Source organism: Labrus bergylta, chromosome 18 (assembly GCF_963930695.1).
Source record: "Labrus bergylta chromosome 18, fLabBer1.1, whole genome shotgun sequence".
Classification (NCBI taxonomy): Eukaryota; Metazoa; Chordata; class Actinopteri; order Labriformes; family Labridae; genus Labrus; species Labrus bergylta.
Genome location: NC_089212.1, coordinates 9,243,475 through 9,265,396, shown reverse-complemented (window position 1 = coordinate 9,265,396; position 21,922 = coordinate 9,243,475). Strand labels below are relative to the sequence as shown.

Sequence of the window (21,922 nt, the reverse complement as noted above, 5' to 3'; positions counted from 1 at the left end):
GAGTCTGGAGCTCAGGACTTTTTTCTGGATTCATTGGGGGAATGGCCCTTTAATGTAAACTCATGCAGCAGACTATGAGGTGTGAATGTGCAGGTGTGTGTGTGAACAGATGAGCAGGACGCAGCAGCTGGTTATAAAAAGTAATTTATTTTTTACATGAGAACAAAAACAAACATGTTAGAGAGCGTGAGGAGGCTGAGGGCGTCTATCAGTCATAAATAAAGATAACTAAATAAATATACAGCAGAGGAGGCTGCAGGGTAGTGTGTCCGGCTGACCTCCACACACACACACACATCCCGTCAAACACACACATCCTTTCAAACACACACACACACACACTCTCTGACTGCAGGCTAATACCACAGAAGAAGAACGGAACAAAAAATCCTAAAGCAGGAAAACATCGCAGTAGTCAAAATACAGAACACTACAAATCCACAGAGGCTCCAGTTTTAAAGGGACAGTTCCACATTTAGGAAAGAAAACAAATTAAGAAATTATTTACTTTTTATTCATTTACATCAATTTAACAGACCAAGACTAGCTGTTTACCAAGCTAAGCTAAGCAAATCCTAACTCAGACTTAAAAGGTAAGATAGTGACGACCACCTGACACATCAAGAGACACACAACTCCATTAAAGACATGCTGGCCCTTTAAGGCTGACCATCAGCAGGTGTTACAGCTCATCCAGGTGACTGCTTGAGGTCAGAGCTACAGGAGAGATAAACATGACCTTTTTAACCTTTATGTCATGAGCTTACATTTTATTTAGGTTTAGGATGAAGTGAGAAGGAAATGTGTTGACAGGGGGCGGAGTCCCATAGAGGGGCAGGGGTTTGTGTTTTTTTGTTTGACCTCGTTAACAGTTTGAAACCTGAAGAGAGATGATCCGTATATTTATGGAGGTCTGTGACAGCTCATTAACTCTACAACGCCAGAGTTCCCACGACGAGATGTCTAAATAAGAAGTGTTGATTCACGCCTGCTTAGAACTCACAACAATCAACAGGAAGTCCTTTAATCTAAATATTTAGACAGACAGCTGATTACCTTTTAGACAAAGTTAATCACCAGTAGTTATCCGCAGCTTCTTCTACATGTTTTAGAAACGCTCCATCTCTTCAGATGTTTGAGGTAAACTGGACTGGGCGTACACGTCCTGAATCAGCTGATTTATGTTGACAGACAGTCTCAGTCAGACATCATGAAGTCAGGACAGAAATCTTCATTCACACATCCAGTTTGTAAATTCACTCCTCAGTCATGACGAACAGAATGAGCCAGAATAAAAAGAACCTGAGTGTGTGTTCAGAGTCCACGTCGTCCTCAGCTGCCACCTGAGCTCCTAACTCCTCCTCTCTCAGTTTGATCAGGTGTACATGAAGGAAGGGACCTTTGACCCCGTGATAACAGGAACATTTTATAACCCCTTGGTGTGTGAGGTGAACTTTGACCCATTCATCCTGTTGTGTTGATCACACTTTTAAACAAGCAAGTTACCGAGTTATGGAGAAAACATTCATCTCTTAAAAGTTCTCAGTTGATTAACAGACGTGTGAGTCTAGTCGACTCTGGTGAGGGTTAAGACGTTTCAGTTAGCACCAGAATAAGTCAGACAACTCGGAAAAGTCAGTTAAATTCTTAATATGGGGTTACATGTTGTGCCTAAGCTGTAACGCAGCCACCCACCACTAGGCGGGGCTGTAGCTAAAGGTAAACTGAGATGTAACCTCTAGACCGGAGCAATGTGTAAACACATTCAGCTCAAGTGTGTAGACGATCACCTGCAGGAGGACTGAAGGCTGGATGAGCTAGCTTTGCTAACGTCAGCATCACTCAGTAAACTAAACAACATCGTTTGCCTGCAGACGCTGAGATGTTGAGCCGTGCTAAAAACGTGTCTACGTTTTCTTCTCTTCAGTCTGAAATGAATTTTGTGTTTCAACGACTTTGTAATCCCTCAAAATGTTAAGAGTTAAAACATCTATTTCAAATTTTATTCAGTCTGGCTCTAGTTGTGCATTTTTAATATGTGAAAAATAAAACTGTTTAGGTTGTGATTCAGTTGAACTCCACATTTTACTGGCCGCCACAGACTTTCAAAAGATTGATTCCCAGCCTAAGAGCTCATCTCCATAGCAACACCATGCTTCAGTAAAAAAACAGCTGCACTGTAAAGTTGAGTCCCTGAGCGAGCACAGCAGCCTGATAGGATTTATTGAAACAGCCAGTGCAGATCTGGAGGTTCTTTAGAAGTGTTTTCTGGATGAAGAAACGATCGGATGAAGCCTGAGGGGACTCTAAGGTGTCCCTAACATGTCCCTAAGGTGTCTCTACTGTCCTACAGCACCACAGGAGCGTCTGCTACACGTCTTCACACGTCCACACAGGTCTGTCACTTTCTACACAGCTCCCTACAAAGATTGTTTTTTAGAGACACAAACTCGAAGTCATGTGACCAGGTGAGATAACTGGGAGTTCACCTGTGGATCTAAATGTGATTGGATCATTAGTTAGGGAACAGGTGAGTCTGAGGTAAGGTGGTCAACAGGCTGGTATCAAAAAGAATCAAAGCTTAAAAAAAAAAAAAAAAAAAAAAGTTCAGATCTCAGTGACATTCTAACTCAGAACGAGTGCACTGTCCGAGTCACACAAATATCAAATGTTGCCAACATATTTGTGCAACGTGGACAGTGTGCAGCAGTTTGCCTGCAATTTTTGGTAATTAAACACGAGAAATTGTCCAAAATTAGGTGGATTTCTCTTTTTGTTGCCACGGTAACGAAACAGGTATGGATATAACAAAGACAACAAATGTGATGAAGAATCAGCACCAACTTAGTCTGTAAGGGGGGACTGGGTGTCGCCCCCCGGACCAATCAGCAGAGAGGACGGCGGTGAGGTCAGAGTGGTGGGTTTGGTTCAGTGTCGGGAGCGCTTGGTTAGCGGGGTGGGGCTTCGCTCCGATAGGCCGAGTCTGCTGAGCTCTGAGTGGAAGTACTGTTGCAGACGAAGCCCCGCCTTGGCTTCGTTAGTGTGACGAGGATTATACTGAAGACAGTTAGAGAACATCAGGTCCACGTCACTGACAAACTCACCTGGACAGAGACAGACAACAACACGTTTTATTATTCACTCATTATCGAGTCATGCATCACATTGTGACTGAAACATTCATGACAATAACACGATAGAGAGAGTCTGTGTGAGAGAAAGAGATCAGTGTGTGTGAGAGTGCGTATGTTTTCTCACCTGCTGTCTGATATTCACAGTTGTTCACTCTCTCTCTGATGGTGCTGAGGGCGATCGGCTTTTTGATGATGTCATAGTAATCAGGAACCTGCAGACAGGTGAGTAATAGACAGACAGGTTAGTGACAGACAGACAGGTGAGTGACATACAGACAGACAGACAGGGGAGTGACAGACAGATATATGCTTTCAGTTTGTGTCCATTAGCATTACATAAGACTATATCTATGTGTTTGAGTGTGTTGTGTTTATGTGTTTATGTGTTGTGTGTGTGTGTACCTGAGTCCTAGACACCAGCTTCATGAAGGGCCAGCTGTCTTCATGTCTGACGAGCTCCACGGCCAGCTGCTCGCAGGCCGACAGCTCGTGGACGCCATGGTTTCTGCCAGAGGAGCGTCGGCTGGAGGAGGAGGATGATGGAGGGAGAACAGGGAGGATGAGTTTGGGAGGAGGGGCCACATCTGGGGGAGGAGCAGAGAGGTTACTGGTTTGAACGGCATTCATTAGGGTCCAACGTGTTTAGTGGTTGTTTTCTTCTTTATGTTTGTTCACACTTTTGTGTTTACAGAATGGTTGTTTACAGTTTGTTTTGATTGGTCATTGATGTTTGTATATCGGCTGTTTACCATTTGGAAACCATTTTCTTGTGATTGGTTGCATACCTGTTGGCGGTCTCTTGCGGGACTCGCTCTGACCAGGTGAGGTCTTGGTGTTTCCATTTGGTGCAAGGATCTCGTGGCTTAGGCGGGCACTGACTCGACTCCCAGTGCGAGGAGGAGGTTTACCTCCAGATGCCTTCCCTGAGGGGGGCGTGGCCTTCTTCCCTGAGGACCTGTGATTGGACAGAATGAGTATGACAGTAAGGTAGGATCAGGGCTGCAGTAAACTGGAATAAGAGGAAAGACACTGACTTTGAGGATGATGAGGTTTTCCCTGCTGAAGCGCTGCTGTTCTTGGGTGTTGCCTGTTGACCTTTTGGTGTGGTCTGCTGACCTTTGGGCGTGGCCCCTTGGCTCTTGCCTTTGGGGGGCGGGGCCTGGCTCTTTTTTGTGCTGCTGATTAAAAGTTTGGAGAAGTTGCTTTTTCAGACTGATCTCAGTACAGTTACATGGGGTGACTTTTTTTTTCCACACTCACCTCACAACGACTTCCTCCTCCTCTTCCTCTGACTCCTCCTCTTCTTCTTCTTCCGTCTCCTCCTCTTCCTCTTCTGACTCCTCCTCCTCCTCCTCCTCTTGCTCTTCCTCATTTTCCTCTTCTTCCTCCTCATCGATAGAAGAGCGCTGACGGGACGGGACGCGGCTGGATCTCTGTTTGGGTCGACAGTCTGGACAGAACCAGTCACCCTGCGGAACCGACTGAGACGAACAGAGAGAGACAATTTATTTTATCTAAAATAACAAACATGTTCGCCATTAGCAAGAAGTTCCTCATGCTCTTTAGTTTACTGTGATAACAACCAATGTTTGTTGGTATGTTTACCTTGAGGCGGGGCCTCAGCTAGGGGGTGTGGTTTGTGTACCTTGGGGCATGGTAGCAGACAGTGGGTGTGGTTTCTTTACCTTGAGGCGGGGCCTCAGACAGTGGGTATGGTGTCCACGGTCACAACCGTCACACAGCAGCATGTTGTCAGCGTCTCCTTTGCGTCTGCAGATGCGACAGCGAGCGTTGAGGACAGAGCGAGACCACAGGATGCTGCGCTCCAAAGTGGAGAGGTGGACAAATACCTGGAGAAATTCTAAATTTAACACTCTGATGATTTTGTTTGAATGACATTTTACAAATGTATTATTTATCTATGTCACTGACCTGAGATAAACTGGAGGAGGACTGGAGAGAATCCCTCCATCGCTCCAACACCGTCTTATAGACCCGCCCACTGTCACTGCCATCTGACACACAAACACATACACACAGAGAGACACAGACAGACAGACACTTTAGTCTTGTGCTGAGGGGTAACAGTCAGGCTCTTGTGACATCAGAATGTGAAAGTCAAAACCGTCAGATGATGAAATTTGTTTATTATCAATGTGATGGCATCATTTCCTTCTTATTAAACAGGAAGTCATACCGTCACTAGCCAGGTCCTCGTCTTTCTTCTTGTTTTTCTTCGTCTTCTGGTCCTTCTTTGGGTCTTCCTCACCTGTCGGGGACAGACGGACGGACGGACGGACACTCGTTAAAGTATTTACTCTGCACATACACACCTGTTGCTTTAACACCTGTCTGAGATTATCTCTTCACTGAAACCCTTCTGGAAACCTTAAAGGGCCCATATTATGCTTTTTCTGGTTTTATATGCCCTTCAGTGTGTTTTCAAAGTGTCCTGCATGTTTAGGCACATCTATGTGCAAAAATTCAAAGCTTCTCCTACCTCCTCCTGTTAGCTGTAGCATTAGCTGCACGTAACGCTCGGTTCTAGCCCCCCTCAAAAAAAATGTGTCAGTGTGACGTCTTGTCAGTGTGATATCACTGATCTAAGACCATTGGCTCGTTGTGGTGAGCCCAGCAGCTCATGTTGCACGCCCGTTAACTTCTGTGGCACGCCCACGATATGTAGTAGCACAGTAGTGCTAAGGTGCTAATGTTTTTGCTCCCCGGCCCTCGGAGCCAGAGTGGCTGAGCGACTGACCAATTACGGCAGAGCCGACAGGCCGACCAATCAGATCAGACTTGGCACACGCGGGGACTCTGAACGTGGGCACTTCGGAGTTTTTCAAACTTTAGCTATTGTGAACATACTTTAGTAGGTACATAGATTAAATATACGAACCCCAAAAAGGGCATAATATGGGCTCTTTAAGATTTGTCCAGGCTGTTCCAAAACTTTCCAGAGCTGGAGAGAGACTCACCCAGCGGAGCTTTGAGGAAGCGTCTCTCGATGCCTTGCTCGATGTGAATGAGAGCCTGAGCCAGAACTTGTACCATGCTGCTAACCACCTGAGGAGTCCCGCTTCCCGAGGCCCCGCCCTCCGATTTAAGCTCCTGCAGCCTGAGGCACACAGAACACGCACACACATTTGAAATCAATTCAAACAAACACGTATTTGTAGAATCATAACACATGTTTGCTCACAGACACAAACAGGAAGAAGACGTCAGAGTGAAACAGATGCAACTCTGTCTCAATTCTCATAAAGATGGCGCCCTCTAGCTGCTGTCTGTGAGATATCCTTAAACTATTCTTAAAGAAACAGGCAGATCAGTAAGGTTTATAAAAGATGATAAGCAGACTCCACCTCTCTGTCTGAGTGCATACCTGTCTCTGGCTCTCAGGTGAGCAGAATCTACCTCCATGGCCTCCACTCGCCCGTTCGTCCCTCCGTTCTCTCTACCGTCTGAACCCAGCAACTCGTAGTTCCCTGCCTCCAGTGCAGAGCGCCACACCCGTCTGTCCATCACCTAACAGACAGAGAGACACATAGGTCAGTTACTAAAGGTTAGCTCACCTGCTCTGTGTCAGTGTTCTGCTGTAGGTGTGCGCATACCTTCAGAGTTCCTAGAGTTCCCTGGTGGATTCGGTCTTCAATGTCCATCAGCAGGTCTCTCAGGCGACCCTCCATCAGAGTCTCAGCTGCAGCAGTGCATTCTGGGACGGAACGCGAAGACTCTGGATCAACTGAACAAACAGAACGGGTGTTTTTACCTGTGTGTATGGTATTCACTTGTAACCTCACTTGTTTCAATTTATCTATCTTCTCACCTGTCGGTCTTGTAACGGAACCAGATGCAGAACAATCTGACAGAACTCCCCCCTTTTTTTAGTTAACCCCTGGATCAAAGAACTGCTAGGAGCTCAACAACATCTTGTAGGTTAACGCAGACCAGGAACCAGGACATCTCCTATGACTCTCTTGTGCTTACGTTAGACTGTGAATTACGATTGAGTTCTCAGACATTTCGTCTCCGAACAAGCAACAAACACTTCCACAGATAACTCTCATCCTGGGAAAGAGCCTCATGCTGAGATCTGAGGATCGTCCAAGCATCATAAAACTGACAAGAGACTTTGTGGTTTTCTCAAACTGAAAGATCTTATATTGTGCATTAAATGAATGTCCATGTAATTTCTGGTTTTCATATACATGTCCGTGAGGTTATTAGTGACAGTTTGATCTGATTTAAGTTTTCATACGATCTACAGAACTAAAGTTAAGTAAAACCAAGTTTATCGTCTTAGACACATATTTTAAACACTTATTTAAACTATATATAATCATATTGCATGTTATCATATATAAAAGATAACATAAGTATATTATCTTTCTATGTTTTCATATTACATTGCTCTATGATGTGATTTCTTTGTGGACTGTTTAAAATCTTTTTGTTTTAATTTACAGCTTTGAAAAGAATAATATTCCACAGTGTTTAGCGATTTCTCTCTCAATGTTAAATTTAGAATGCTCACATTTAGAAAATATGGTAACGTCATAAAGTGTTTTTCCGCGTGAACTACTTTGAGTTTATTAAGTAAAATCACTTAACCTAATTCAAATCATGAAGTTATTGGAGGTCACCTCTGCCCCTGAGTGGAGACCCGCCCCTCCCTCTGATACAGACATGCAGAGTCAATTTCTAAGTTAGTTATCTTTTGGTTCTCAGGAGAGTGATCAGCTGGCCTGGCCGCTACTCTTATGATATCATTTTTTGTGTTTCCTTTTTCCATGTTTTCGCCCCACGTAAGCATCACGTGTCGTTTTTCATTCATTCTTTTTGTAAACAACTCATTTTTATCTGACTAGAGATAACTTGAATTGTCCCACAAATTGTATCTCGAGTTAGTTAATTTTCGCAAGACTTTTAATTCTTCTGATCTACTCGGAGCCACTGAGACAGACACGGCTTCAGCTGCTGAGCATCAACTTTACACTGCTGTGTGATGTCACTTCTACCTGACTGTTGAGACAGTCATTTGGCTGGCAGAAGTTCTGGTGGACCAGAAAAGCGATCTGTCAGTACCTTAAAGCTGGACCACGTGGGGAAGTTTGACTGAACATCACTAAAGTAAGGTTTCCTGAAACAGCTTCTGCCTTGAGAGATTCAAGGAAGGGTCGTTGTCCAACACATCAGTAGCTCCAAGTTATCATTCTCTCACAACATAATTCCCCTAATCACATTTTTCTTTAAATCCTTACGAAACCATTTTTAAAATTATTTTATTTGTTACTTTCACCATTATGACGATACCATAATAGGTAAATTAGAATCAAACGATTTCATTTCCATAATTTTGTTATTAAAGTCATACAAATGATCATCTTTGATATTTGATATCTACTATTAATCTGCATTATTGTTTACAATTCCTGTAATAAAATCAGACATAATCATTTAGACCTTTGTCTCTGTTTATTTAATGATTGAAGTGATCCTAGAGAACTTACTGATATGAAACTGAATAATTCATTAACTTATACAGTTAAAGTTAATTTCTTCCTTTAACAGGAAGTGGTGCCCCGAGAAATATTTAGAACATAATATCTTAAGTTAACTACGCTACAGTCTCTACCTGTGCTCTCACCTGTATATATCTACCTGCAGTCTCACCTGTGTATATCTACCTGCAGTCTCACCTGTGTATATCTACCTGCAGTCTCACCTGTGTATATCTACCTGCAGTCTCACCTGTGTATATCTACCTGTGCTCTCACCTGTGTGGCAGTACTTCTTCCTGTCACAGCTCTGCAGCAGCTGTGTCAATCTCTCTCTCTCCTGCAGCAGCGCCTCCTTCAGGCTGCTCTCTCGGTGACCTCGAGGGTTCAGAGCGTCGATCAGCTGATCCACCTCCTCCACTGAGGTGTAGAAAGACCACTGGTTGGGACGTTTGAGTGGCGGCCCACAGGTGTGGATGGGGGCGGGGCTTGATCCAGCACTGTGTAGGAGGAGGCTTGTATCATCATTAGTGACACACAGATCTTTTTCAAACTTACAAGAATCAAACAAACACTTACCTTCCCTCTGCTGGCTCCTCCTCTTCCTCCATCTTTGGGGTAGTGGTATCCTGAGCAGGTGTTGGGTGTGGTTGCAGCATATCCTCCGTTAGGCCGAAGCAGTCTTCTTCTACAAACAGGGTGGAGGCTGAGGGGAGGAGCCAGTAACGGCGATATAGACGATCTTTGCCCAGAGGCAGGAGGCAGGTGCAGGCGGCCGCCTTCTGGATCCGCTCCTGTAGTTCTCGAACCTACGAGAAGTAACAAACGCAACTTTCAGGGGACACTCTGAACCAGAATGGTTCCACCACCATCAGACTTGAGCCAGTGTGCAGAACATGTTCACCTGCTTCAAACTAGTAATCAGTCAAACATATTAAATATATTTATGTATATATATTCAGACCTTCTCTTGCTCCTTCTCTTGCTCCTCTGCAGTCAGGCTGGAAGGAGGGCAGGACGGGGGTTTGGTGTCCGAGGTGGGTGTCTGTTTCTCTTTCTGGTTGAGTTTAGCTGCAGGAGATAGAAGACACTGAGGAGTCAGAGGAGACACTGAGGAGTCAGAGGAGAGAGAGGAGACACTGAGGAGATATTTCCTGTTACCTTTAATCTTGTTTTTCTGCTCCTCCTCCTCCGTGTGAAGTTTCTCAGGACTCTCACTGCAGACACAAACATGTTCAAACTGACGATTTCTTCTGTTTTTAATCATTTTACTCAAATAATACAAACAACAAAAACTTTATAAAATCAGTGACATAAGAAATTTAAAGATAGAATATACAGTATGTACAATGTTGTGATGAGTTGACTTCTCCACTCTACCTGCTTGTTTGGAGTCCTCCCTTCACTTCCTGCTCCCTCAGTCTCTCTTCCTGCTCCTTTAGTTTCTCCTCCTTCTCCTTTAGCCTCTGCTCCTGCTCCCTCAGCTTCTCCTCTTTACGCAGACGAACTCTGAAGTACAGTGGAGAAGGACCAGAAGGTTTAGTTTTTGTCTTAAATTGACATGAATTACATCCTGTTTTCATTCATGTTTATATATACCTCTTGTGTATACCTGACACACCTGTGTTCACTGTGTGCATACACCTGTGTTCACTGTGTGTATACCCGTGTTCACTGTGTGTATACCCGTGTTCACTGTGTGCATATACCTGTGTTCACTGTGTATATATACCTGTGTGTGTATACCTGTGTTCACTGTGTGTATATACCTGTGTTCACTGTGTACATACACCTGTGTTCACTGTGTGCATATACCTGTGTGTATATACCTGTGTTCACTGTGTACATACACCTGTGTTCACTGTGTGTATATACCTGTGTTCACTGTGTGTATATACCCGTGTTCACTGTGTGCATACCTGTATGCGGCCTCCTCTCTCTCTCTGCGGTGTTGTTCAGATCTGATCTCTCTCAGTTCCTGTCTGGCGGCTCGTTGATCCTCCACACAGTCTTCAATCAGATCTCTGGTGGACGCCAACGTCAGCAACTTCCCCAACAGAGCCTGCAGGATCCTCAGCTTCTCCCCTAAACACACCAACACCAATAACTAATTTATAACTCAGCCATAACTCATTTATAAATGTTCTAATCATGACAGTTATTATCTGACCTGGTGTCAGGTCGTACACCGCCGTGTTAGACAGCCTCTTCAGCAGCAACGGCTCGGCCAACCGCAGCTCGACACATGGGTCGTCCATCAGCGTAAACCCGCCTTGCTTCTGGTAGCGGAACTTGGCATTGCCATGGTAACAGTCTGCCCCAGATGCAAGGATATGAAGACGCAGGATTTCTGACAGCGTGCAGCTGTCCAGGTCGAGCTGCTTCAGACTGCAGCCCTGATGTAGCTGAGGCCAGGCCGCTGCCAATGAGGCTACGGCGCTCAGAGCAGACTGAGTGGCATCAGAATCATCCTCTAGAGCCTCCGACAGGTCTGTGTATGAACAACACAGGACACACACACATCTTATATTTACATTACACACACTTTGTTAGAAACTGAACATCTGATGACAACTAAACTGTAGCTGTCAGCTGTCTCAGAGGACCAATCACTGCTCTCCATGCAGCCCCCACGTGTTTGTGTATTTCTCAGTAGATGTTTACATGAGTGAAACTTCTTTAATACGAACAAAATCATTCAGATTGGGGGGGGTTCCAGATTCACTGTTTACATGGACACTGATGTGTGTGTGCATCAAATGTTTATTCAGAATAAAAGCATTGCGACATGTTCAGAGCTTCCTGTTAGTCTTATCTGTTCCTTCCTGTTAAGAGCAATAAAAAAAAATGTGCTCTAACTTCCTCTCAGCAGTCAGAACTCAAACCCTGTGTGTTTATTTCCCCGTTATTATTTTCAGACTAGTTTTTAAAACACGTTACAGTCTCCGTGCACATCGACTCCGCCTGTGTTGTAAACAAACTCTGCTGTCGCTGCACGTTTCCAGAAGTCTGTTCTACGAAGCGAAGTTAACACACCCAGGGTACCTTTGGGTTATCTGGCTTCACTAACATCAGAGATATTGATTAACAGTCAGACGAAGCCGTTTATCAACCTGATAAGTTACCCTCGAGTTTCCAAGAGCGCATTCACACTAAAGGGGCGGAATTAGCTTCATATAACCTATCACAATCGTAACTGGGTCTCCCGTTAGCAGACCGTCATAGCTAACAAACGCTGAACAAACTACATTAATAATATAATGAGGTTTAAAACAAACCCAGAGACTAAAGTTACACAGTTGCAGGAACAACAACTGGCAGAAAAAAGAAACATAACAGAGTATTAATGTCCAAACTACAGATTATTATATTTCAGTCCCATCGTCAGTTCACCTTAGAACCGAAGATAATAACTCCTGTTTTTCCTCTGAACTGGACGTGTGTCTCTGACTCATGTGGAGAGTATAACAGTTTGAGAAGTTATATTTCAGCTCTGAAGATAAAAAACAGAGCAACATGGAGACACTAAACATTCATATGAAAATATCAATCAAAGACATAAGAAGACATTCATCATTTAACATCTTAAAAACACAACTCAAAGGCTCCGGTGCTTTTTTTTAGTCTCTGTTAAAAAGGATGATATCATTCACTTTACGGACTATAATGTTATTATACGGGACACATGAAGGGTCTCTCTCCCTTCTCCCCCCTCTCCATCAGCTCCCTCCACCATCAAGAGATCTGATTTGTCAGTGGGGGGAGACTTTCACAGGTTGATCTCTTATCTCCAATATAACCTGGAGCAGGTTAGGTGTGCAGCAAAGGTTACCATGGCGATATACCCAGATAAGTGAACCCCCTTCGTAGGAATGAAAACCCAGAGTTAACCCTGAAGTGACCTCGCTAACCACAAATCCTGCTTCGTAGTCCAGGCCCCTGATGTTGCTCCTCTGCTCTCCCCCTCGCTGTGTGGCAGATACTTCCTTCTCCTCCTCTCATATCTGTGACTTTGGATGTCTGTATTTGACCTCTTCTCTTGCTATTTAAGATGAAAGCTCTGCAGGATATAATCTGCAGTCGATAAACAGGTGAAGAGTGCTGCAGAACTTTTAGACTCGCTCCGTGAGAATAGGTGTTTACATGAAGCATTTTTATTCCGATTATTTAGTGTCCATGTAAACACAGCTTGTGTCTCACCTTCAACCTGGTCTTTAGCCACCTCCTCCTGCTCCTCATCCAGGGCCTGAAAGATGGCCGACAGGAAAAAGAAGAGCAGCTCACACAGAGGACCTTCAGGGTCAGAACCAACCAGAGCCTCCTCCAGCACCTCTGTGGAGAGAGAGAACATCTGTTAGAACAAACACAACATGTGGAAGAACCAGGACTAGCTGTGACAAAGTCATTAAAACTTGGCTGGAAGTGCTAGCACTGCTAACGTTAGCCTCACTCTGCCAACTCATTTGCGGTTGTTTACCAGCAGACACTGAGATACGGCTCGGTCTGATGTGACTGAGTTTATTACAACAACAGCTGCATGAAATATTCAGACAAGTGGACGAGGGAATCGGTTGTTAAGAACATAACGGAACCAGAACACAGAACAACACTGTTACAGGGTCCTGGTCCAGGTTCTTTAAAGAACGTGTTCTAACCCAGAGAGACTCCGTCGGGGAACTCGTCCTTCAGGTCAAAGACCTCCCCGAAGGCCCGCAAGAACTCCAGAACCATCAGAGCTTCTCCGAAGAGCTCTGCAGGAAGACGGGTCCTCACAGGTACTGGACTGGGTAGCTCCTGGAGGAACAGACACAGATCCTGGATCAGTCCATCTACTTCACTCATCATGATTTTATTTATTACAGTGTTGACTTCACTGACCTTCAGGTCTTCACACTCCATATCCTCTCTGGGTTTGTTCCACAGTTTCAGTCGTTCAGCGTATTTCTTCTTCTCCTCCTTCAGCTTCTCTCGTTCCTGTCAGAACATTTCAAACATTAAATTACATAAAACTGAAATCTGAAGATTATAAACCTCTCCGAGTGACCTACCCGCTCCTTCTCCAGCTTCCTGAGCTCCTTCTCCTCCCTCCTCTTCTGTTTCTCCTCCTCAAACTTCTTCCTGTGCTCCTCCTTCAGCCTCTCTCTGTTCTCCTTCTCTCTCCTCTTGGACTCCTGCACCTCCTCCTTCTCCTTCTTCAGACGAGCTCTGTCCTGAGCAGAAGCTGCCATCTCCTCCCTCTGCTGCAGCAGCTTCAGCTTCTCCGCCGCCTTCAGCAGCGACGAGCCGGCCTGTGAACACACCACAGAGCTTCATCATAACTCTGACTCCTCCACACCTCACTGAGCAGGACAATTCACAACCAATACAAATAAACTATAAATATATTCATGTAGCAGAAACATTCAATATGTCATGATATCTAAAGAATGTTCATCCTAAACATCAGACATCTAAGCCATCACCTCACCTGTCCAGGTGAACCCCGCCCTCCTCCTTTAGAGGAGGGGCTGAAGGGGAACTGGGGGGGCTCATCAGGGAAGAACTGAGAGAATGTTTGTTCAGACAGTCCGTACTTCATCACTGTGGAGGACTGAGACACACAGAGCACAGGAAGTCACCGTCAGAACACCGGAAGTCACCATCAGACGATGTGACAATAAAACCCTTTTCACACATACGGAAATCTCCTGAAAAACTCCGGAGATTTGGCTACCCGGAGGTTCTTTAGGCTATATGTGAACGCTAACAGCTGCATTTTTCGTACAGACTTTACCCGGAGTTTATCCGGCCAGACCCCTAGTATTTTATCCACAGAATATCCGAGTGAGCTGATGTCTGAACACGGCCGAATATTCTCCGGAGATTTCAATTTCAGCCAATGAAAAGAGAATGACGTTAGATATTTTCCGGAGTGCATATGTGAAAACGGCTTAAGAAAAGAACTTGTTTTGGTAAATCAGTTGAAGATGAATACTAAGTGTAATGTGAGGCGGGTATGTGCGTCACCTTCAGTGCGATGGTCCCGTTCTGTGGCTCACAGTGCTGCTTAAAGAGCAGCTTCAGTTTCTCTCGGGACACCAGGGTCTTCCTGCGACTGAACACACACAGAAGCAGAATGTTTCCTCAGATCACTAACACTGGCTGAAGACAGGACAGCGAGCTGTTGACAGGTTTAAATGATCAGTCAGCTTGTTTGTTCATCAAGTATTCATGTAGACATTCCAGAGTGCAGACATTACATTCAGATTGTTTATATGACAGCCTGTCCTGACAGCACGTGACGACAAAAGCAGCCTGATTCTACTGTTTTCTGTTGGAGTGACCTAAACGCCTGCGAGCTGTGTTTCTATTTTCCTCTGTCGCTCCAGTAGACGGATAAGGAACGTGAAAGGAGGGGTCTCTACAAGGTACTGACTCTCTCCTCCCTCAGCAGAGCTTGTTGTACAAAGTGGAGCTAACGCTGCATTAATAATATCCACATCATGATTGAGATGTTGACCTTTGACAAAAAAACGTTATTCAGCTCGTGGCGAGCCGTTTATTGAAGAGCCTCTGAGTGTTGAGATTTGAGTCAACAGCTCATCAATACAAAGCGCCACACTTCAGTTTGTCCTCCTTCAAAATAAAAGCACCACACTTCAGTTTGTCCAGCTTCAAAATAAAAGCACCACACTTCAGTTTGTCCACCTTCAAAATAAAAGCGCCACACTTCAGTTTGTCCACCTTCAAAATAAAAGTGCCACACTTCAGTTTGTCCAGCTTCAAAATAAAAGCACCACACTTCAGTTTGTCCAGCTTCAAAATAAAAGCACCACACTTCAGTTTGTCCACCTTCAAAATAAAAGCACCACATGTTATAATGTTTACAAGAGGAAACTGAACCAACTGATCAATTACCTCAGATGATCAACAACCAGATTTATCCAAAAACAACACAAATTTATTTAAAGTACACACACAGCCAGTGAGTGTGATGTCACAGGATACAGGTGAACCTCCTCACCTGAGCTGGTTGGCTTTCACAGTGAACGGCTCGCTGTGTTCGTCCTTCATCATCCTCACTGTGTATTTAAACACTGACGGGTTTAGAGACTTCTTCTTCTTCCTGCTGACACATGAACACACACACGAATGCGATACCCGTTTGTTACCATGGCAACAGAAAGACAAGTCCTAAACACCAGATATTGGATCATTTATTTTTAATGGCCAAGAGTTTCAAACAACCTCCTGAACTCGTATCATTTCAAACTCGCAGTATCAAAAAGTAAAGTGTTGAAAATGTTGGCACCCTTAAAGCTGATGAACTTTGACATACTCACCCGTTGACCTGTGCTGTGGGGCTCTGGAAGTCTTTGCTCTCCTCGTCGCTGTCGCTGATGACAATAGTGTCACCTTCAGCTGGTTTGGCATGGCCGTTAACGGCTGGCGCTCCGTTAGCGCTGGAATGAGGAGAGTTAACCTGCAGGATCTCGCACACATGTCTGCAAACACACACACACACAGAGCTGCTGATGACTCCACAGAATCGACTCACACATTCACAACAGCTGCTTGGACAAACATCCTGCAGTCACAACATGCTGAGTTCTCTGCTCCGTGACAGATCTTCATGTTGTTATTTTAAACACTAAATCTCCTCAGCAGAACATCGTTCACCTTCATGTCCTGCAGCATGTCTGAGGAATCCTTTTACCTCAAACCCAGGCCTCCTCTTTTACTTAACTAAGTATTCTGACAACACTACAGGAAGGATTCCTGCAGAGATGTTGGTTCAAGAGGAAGATGATTTTTTTAACCCACAGACACACCAGGTGCACTGTTAAAGTACCTGGCTCCATTGCGTACTGAGACATCTACGGTCTCTCCGGGGAAGAAGCGGTCTTTGACGAAGGTGTAGACGTCCTCGCAGAGCTCCGACAGTCTGCAGCGGTGGCTCAGAGCGGCCAGGTGGAGCAGAGGAACCACCAGTGATGTTGGAAAGCTCTGTAAGCTCTGCTTCGCCCGCCGCTCGCTCTCCACCGCTTCCAGGTAAGTCAGGCCTGCTCGCCCTGTCAGAGCGCAGCTCCACACCAGACTGTTGCAGAGGATGGTGCGCTCGAAAAACTCACTGAGGAGAGATTAGAGGGGAAAATGAGAGGAGTGATACCTCCTGTCAGACACAAAGATGGGAAATACCTTTAAAAACTGTAGCATGGAACAGTCTTTAAATCAGACCTTTAAACTGTGACATGATTCTGTCTGTTACCATGGCAACAGATATACAAGTCCTTGAGACCCGATGTTGGTCATTTTTCTGATTTTAAGTTTTCAGACAACGTTGTAGGAAAATCTCCTGCAGACTTTCTAAACTGTACATAAGCGTTTCCGACTTACTGGTAAAAAATGTTGTTTTTGTGCAGTTCAGACACAGAGCACGAGTTTACCTGCACTCTGTTATGATTTTGTTCTTCTCCAGCACACCTGTCTTATGAAAGAGAGGTCAGACCGTCTCTGTTTGCACCTCAAGTATTGAGAATATGACTTCCATTATTAGACTAAAGTTTAGATTTTCTGTTTGTGTGAAGGAGTTCTTCAGTTAGCAGCTCAGACAGTTTGTGACGTTGTAAGGTCTGAACAAGGAGACGTCAGTTTGTTTTATTATTATTATTAATATTTACAAATTGTTTATATGATGATTATTAACTCAGTGACAGTCATCACAGGACGATCACCAGATCTCTTTTACATTTTGAGACTTTCACTTGACTCAAAGAATATTTTAAAGTTTGATGTTTTGTCAAAGATTCGTTAACATGTCGTCTCCATCGGGATCCCACAATGATGAGCACGAGACAATCAAGATTAAACGATGACTGAGCTGCACGCAGCTTCGCTCATTTTTTCCAAAGGTTTAGTCAATTATAAGTTAAAAAATAATCGCGATGATGATTTCTGACATTACCGAGCCGTCCTACATGAACCTGAGGTCATATTTCACATCGAGGGCCGAGAGAAGTGAATGTTTAAAAGCTTCCACACTTTTTGATCATTAGAACCACAGATTGTATTAATTATAACTTTACTGATATGAGGTACTGAGATGTCACTTCATGTTTGTGTACCTGAAGTTAATTTAATGAAGTAAACACAAGCTGTGAGTTGTTTTAAGTTAGAGGAGAGTTCATGTTGATTTCATGTTAGAGGAGTTTTCAGTCTCTGAACAGCTGATGGCTGAACACACACACAGGAGGACATTTTATTCACCTGTGTGATGTCACACTCCACCTGGGAGGGCTCTCTGACGTCAACTGGCCTACGTCACACAGGTGAGTGTTCCTTTAAGTGACCCTGAGCAGGTGAAGTGTCCGCGGGCCTGTTGGTCTCAGCTAACGGCTAAAAGTAGCTGAGCTAACCGACTGACAGCTTCACTGTTAGCTCACACGGCTAACAGCGGCTAGCTCACTTTAGCTCAGGCGGCTAGCTCACTTCAGCTAACAGTACACCTGTCCTCGAGGTGTTTGGACCCCCTATCTGACAGCAGGAATCTGTTGGAGCTGTATCCTCTCCGTATTTACACACTTTCACCTTTTTTTTTCAGCTCAGTAAACTTCTATTCACACTCTGAAAAAGTTGCTTTTGTTTGTCGCGTCTGGAAGTTTTCCAGCCGACTGTCAGTCAGAAGATCTCAGACTGCTCTCAGGTGAGCCAGGTGAGCTCTCAGGTACTCACTCGTAGCTTCTGAAGATCTCGTGGGTGATCTTACAGAGGAAAACCTCCTCGTCCGGCCGCAGGTCAGCCGGAGGTCTGTGCCGGATGAAGGCTCTCCTGTGGAGGAGCGGCATCTCTCAGCTCCGCGTCCACAGAGCTCTGTGGGGGGAAAAAAAAGGAGGGAAACCGGCTTAGAAACACCGAACCGGGCACACAAACTCCCGCTAAACTCACACAAACTCCCCCGGTACACTTTAACGGAAGCCCTGAGGCGGGAGAAGCGGCCGAAACACCGAGCAGAGCGCGTGCGGAGCGGCGCGGGTCTTTTGTTAGACTCGGTGATAATCTGCCCACATGGAGATGAGCCGCTCACACACTCTCCGTTTACTGCACAACAATGGAAACACACACTCTGCTCTCGCTCTCTCTCACACACACACACACACACTACGACACACACCGGCAGCGGCGACAGTTACCGAGTTGTGTAACGATAAAGCGATAATCCGCCGTTAGGATGAGAGTAGAAGAAGTAGTCCCGGGCTCGGAGCCGCTCGCACTGGCGGCTTGTTGACCAAGTTTTAAACCACTTCACGGACCCGCTGAGAGCTCGGAAACCACAGGGTCTAATTCATACCGGCTTCTATACACTGAAGTTTAAACATGAAATGTTCCCCAGATGATGATTTTTTTTTAGTTTTTGCTTGCAATAAAAAAGCAGACTGCAGTGTGAAAATGTTTCTCAGATACAACTTTATTTAATGGTAACAAATGCCGCCCTCAAAAGGGGGGAAATGGGAAAACTATTTGTTATAAAAGAAAGAGTGTGCGCTCAGAAATTTAATTGTTCAGCCACATACTAGTGAATCAAAGTTGAAAGACATGACGTAAAAGTTGTTATATATTCAAAGAAGGACAAAGGTCCACACACTGTTCAGCTCCCAATAAAGGACTTTATTTTAAACAGGGCAATGTTTTGATCCTAAAGATCTTCCTCAGCCAAATGTGGCAGGAGACAAAGTCTTCTAAAATGAGGCAGTCAGCAAAAAAAATCATCATCACCTACAATTCTTTAAGAAGACATCTTTATCCAAAGTAATGAACATCAGAGAGTGAGTACAACACAAGCGATTGTCTAGAGAGGAGAGAACAGTTACTGGGTCTATGTACTGGGTCTTTCAGGGTCTATGTACTGGGTCTTTCAGGGGTCCTGTGTAAATGGAGCTTCTGTGTTTGTTTTTAGTTTTTCTTCTCATCGCCCGTCTTTGTTTTAAAAACCTCCATAATTAGGATAACTAATAAACATTTAAATAATGATTTCTGAGTTTTAACACTTTAATGGAGTCCCATAAATCAACATGACACCAACGAAGAAGAGAGAAAGTGTGTGTGTGTAACTGAGTGTGTGTGTGTGTGTGTGTGTATGTCTGCCTGCTGGAATCATAACTCTTCAGATGTTCAACACATCAGTGTTTCTGTACTGAGAGTTAGAAACAGCTGAGTCACAGTTTACCGCCAGTCTGTTTACTCACCTTTACAAATCTGAAATAATTCCAAAATACAAACAACAACATGAAAACCGGAAATCTTCCACATGAAGTCTTTGTCTCGTGTGTCCCGTTTGCGTGATTGACAGTTTATTCGTTTCCAATTAGCGGCGTGCCCCCTGAACGCACCATGAGCAGTGAGTGAGTGGGCGGGGCTTCACCGTCCTCCACAGCGTCGGTTGGCCGGCCGTCCTGCCGCTCCTCCTGTCCAGCCAATGTTTGCCGCGGAAACGCTCGCGCTGCGTGTGTGCAAGGCAGACCGCTGTGATGGAACGGGGGCGGTGACGTCAGAGGGGTTAACGGCAGGAAGTGGTGACTAGAAGGTTGATGACGCAGAGTGAGTGACAGCAGGAGGAAGAGGAGCTGTGTCATCAGAGCGTAAATCAAATCAGCTGTTTGAAGATTATTTATTATCCAATGTTTGAGAAGATTTGACTTATTTGACTTTTATTATTATTTTATTATTTATTTAAATGACAGACATCTTTTTCTTAAATGACATCATCGGACAGGTGTGCAAGAGACAAATTAATGTATCACAAGAAAGCTGTCAAAATTGCACAAATAAGTCGGTAACGTCTCTGTAGTACTTCTAGTGTCCAGCGGGGGGGGGGGAGGGTCTGATTGTATTTAAATCTCTGATCAAATGTTGATTTATTCCCTCACTAAACATTTTTCTCACAAGTTTATGGTCTCAATCTCTAGTTTCAAGTCTTCTTCAACACAGCATGATGTTCATTTAGTTAAGTATGGTCCAATTAGAGTCAAAGAGACCAGGAAGAGGGGAGAAGTTAGGGGCGGGGCTATCTGGGCTATCTAATTCTTGCTCTTAGTTTGGTTGTACTAAAAGAAGCTGAGAAAATGATTGTTCATGCTTTCAGTTAGAATGTTTTGTCTACGGAAGTGACCATATTAAGAGGGCAGAGCTAGAGGGGAGCGAGGGAAACTCCGCCCTCTTGTCTAAATATGGTCTCTTCTGCTTCTAAACACAACACATCTTCTTGTCCTTCTGTTGTACAAATGTAAAGCCAAAATACCCATGTGACAGGTGATGTCATTTGGAGCCAGGACATTCACAGAAGGGAGGAATCAACGCCCCGCCCCTTCTACTAATCAAACACGCCTTTAACTTCCTGCTCAAAGGTCAAAGGTCACTCAGGTGGGTTCAGTCCACAGGTTTAGGGCTTCGGTTTGAAGCGAACACAGTTATTGAAAGTAGATGTTCGTTAAGTTTCCTCTCACCTCTGATATTCCAGACGCTGCAGGAGCCTCATTGGTCAACACAGCTGTCAATCATGGCACCTTTTTACATCATCAATTAAAACTAAACTTCTCCGATTCATGAACACTGTGACATAAAACAGCATGACTGAAACCATGTTAGAGAAACAGCTATCTGACATGTTTCAACTTCTGTCCCATCTGTTAACATGGAGGAGGCGGAGCTCATGACCTCCACTGTAGCCGGTCAGAAGGGGGAGGGCTGAATGTTTTGGCTTCACTCCTTGGAAGCTGTTGCACCGTCCATCTTAATATATGACAACAATCCAGACCGACAAACAGTAGATCTGTAGTCTGAGAAGATTCCTGATCCAGAACAGTTCACGAGTTTTCTCTCCTGATGTTCAGACTGGTCCAGGTCAGAGGACTCTGTACAGGTGGATCAGTCTGAGAGAGTCTGGGTCTGAGTCTCTGCCCAGGTACACATCATAGTCCACAGGAAGCTCCTCCACCCAGCCGGGCTGCAGCGCCTCCTGCAGGACAAACACAGGAAGAAAGTGATTTCTCTGTGGTTGTGAATCAGATGACGTCTCCAAGACTCTTCATCTATGTGTGTGTGTGTGTGTGTGTGTGTGTGTGTGTGTTACCTGCAGAGGGTTCAGACTCTCCTGCAGACTGGGGACTGTGACCAGCAGAGATCCTTTCTTCCTAAAGTTCTCCATGATGAACCTCCACGCCCTGAACACACACACACAAAGTTGGAGCAGCTGATGAGAAGCTGATAATAAACAGTGTGTTGTTGTTGTTGTGTGTGTGTGTGTGTGTGTGT

General features: G+C 44.7%; 2 protein-coding genes across 7 annotated transcripts in view; both read right to left on the bottom strand.

Annotated features, from left to right (window-relative positions):
• Positions 1 to 128: 128 nt before the first annotated feature.
• On the bottom strand, positions 129 to 18,901 carry baz1a (bromodomain adjacent to zinc finger domain, 1A). 6 transcript variants are annotated; one of them, XM_065966174.1, is made up of 30 exons: positions 18,805 to 18,901; positions 18,347 to 18,484; positions 16,467 to 16,745; positions 15,958 to 16,119; positions 15,639 to 15,743; positions 14,642 to 14,729; positions 14,103 to 14,225; positions 13,684 to 13,923; positions 13,514 to 13,609; positions 13,291 to 13,429; positions 12,836 to 12,967; positions 10,806 to 11,126; positions 10,555 to 10,720; positions 10,016 to 10,144; positions 9,797 to 9,852; positions 9,600 to 9,706; positions 9,215 to 9,444; positions 8,903 to 9,135; positions 6,749 to 6,879; positions 6,520 to 6,662; positions 6,113 to 6,252; positions 5,332 to 5,403; positions 5,067 to 5,149; positions 4,820 to 4,984; positions 4,395 to 4,615; positions 4,169 to 4,312; positions 3,920 to 4,089; positions 3,537 to 3,718; positions 3,259 to 3,346; positions 129 to 3,104 (listed from the first exon to the last, which is right to left on the bottom strand). In XM_065966174.1, the coding sequence occupies exons 2-30, from the start codon at positions 18,457 to 18,459 to the stop codon at positions 2,929 to 2,931; spliced, it is 4,434 nt and encodes a 1,477-aa protein (XP_065822246.1). In that variant the 5' UTR covers positions 18,460 to 18,484; positions 18,805 to 18,901; the 3' UTR covers positions 129 to 2,928. The 6 variants fall into 6 exon arrangements, with proteins under 6 accessions (XP_065822246.1, XP_065822248.1, XP_065822249.1 ...); XM_065966176.1 differs by having other exon boundaries at positions 4,169 to 4,309; XM_065966177.1 differs by having other exon boundaries at positions 8,915 to 9,135.
• Positions 18,902 to 20,302: 1,401 nt separating this feature from the next.
• Positions 20,303 to 21,922, bottom strand: part of zgc:109986 (uncharacterized protein LOC553566 homolog) — a 4,327-nt gene continuing 2,707 nt past the window's right edge. The window contains exons 7-8 of the mRNA XM_020660259.3: positions 21,741 to 21,831; positions 20,303 to 21,626 (exon numbers count right to left, since the gene is read on the bottom strand). Of these exons, the coding sequence (XP_020515915.2) occupies positions 21,513 to 21,626; positions 21,741 to 21,831 (205 nt within the window). The 3' untranslated portion in view covers positions 20,303 to 21,512. The remainder of the gene's footprint in view (positions 21,627 to 21,740; positions 21,832 to 21,922) is intronic.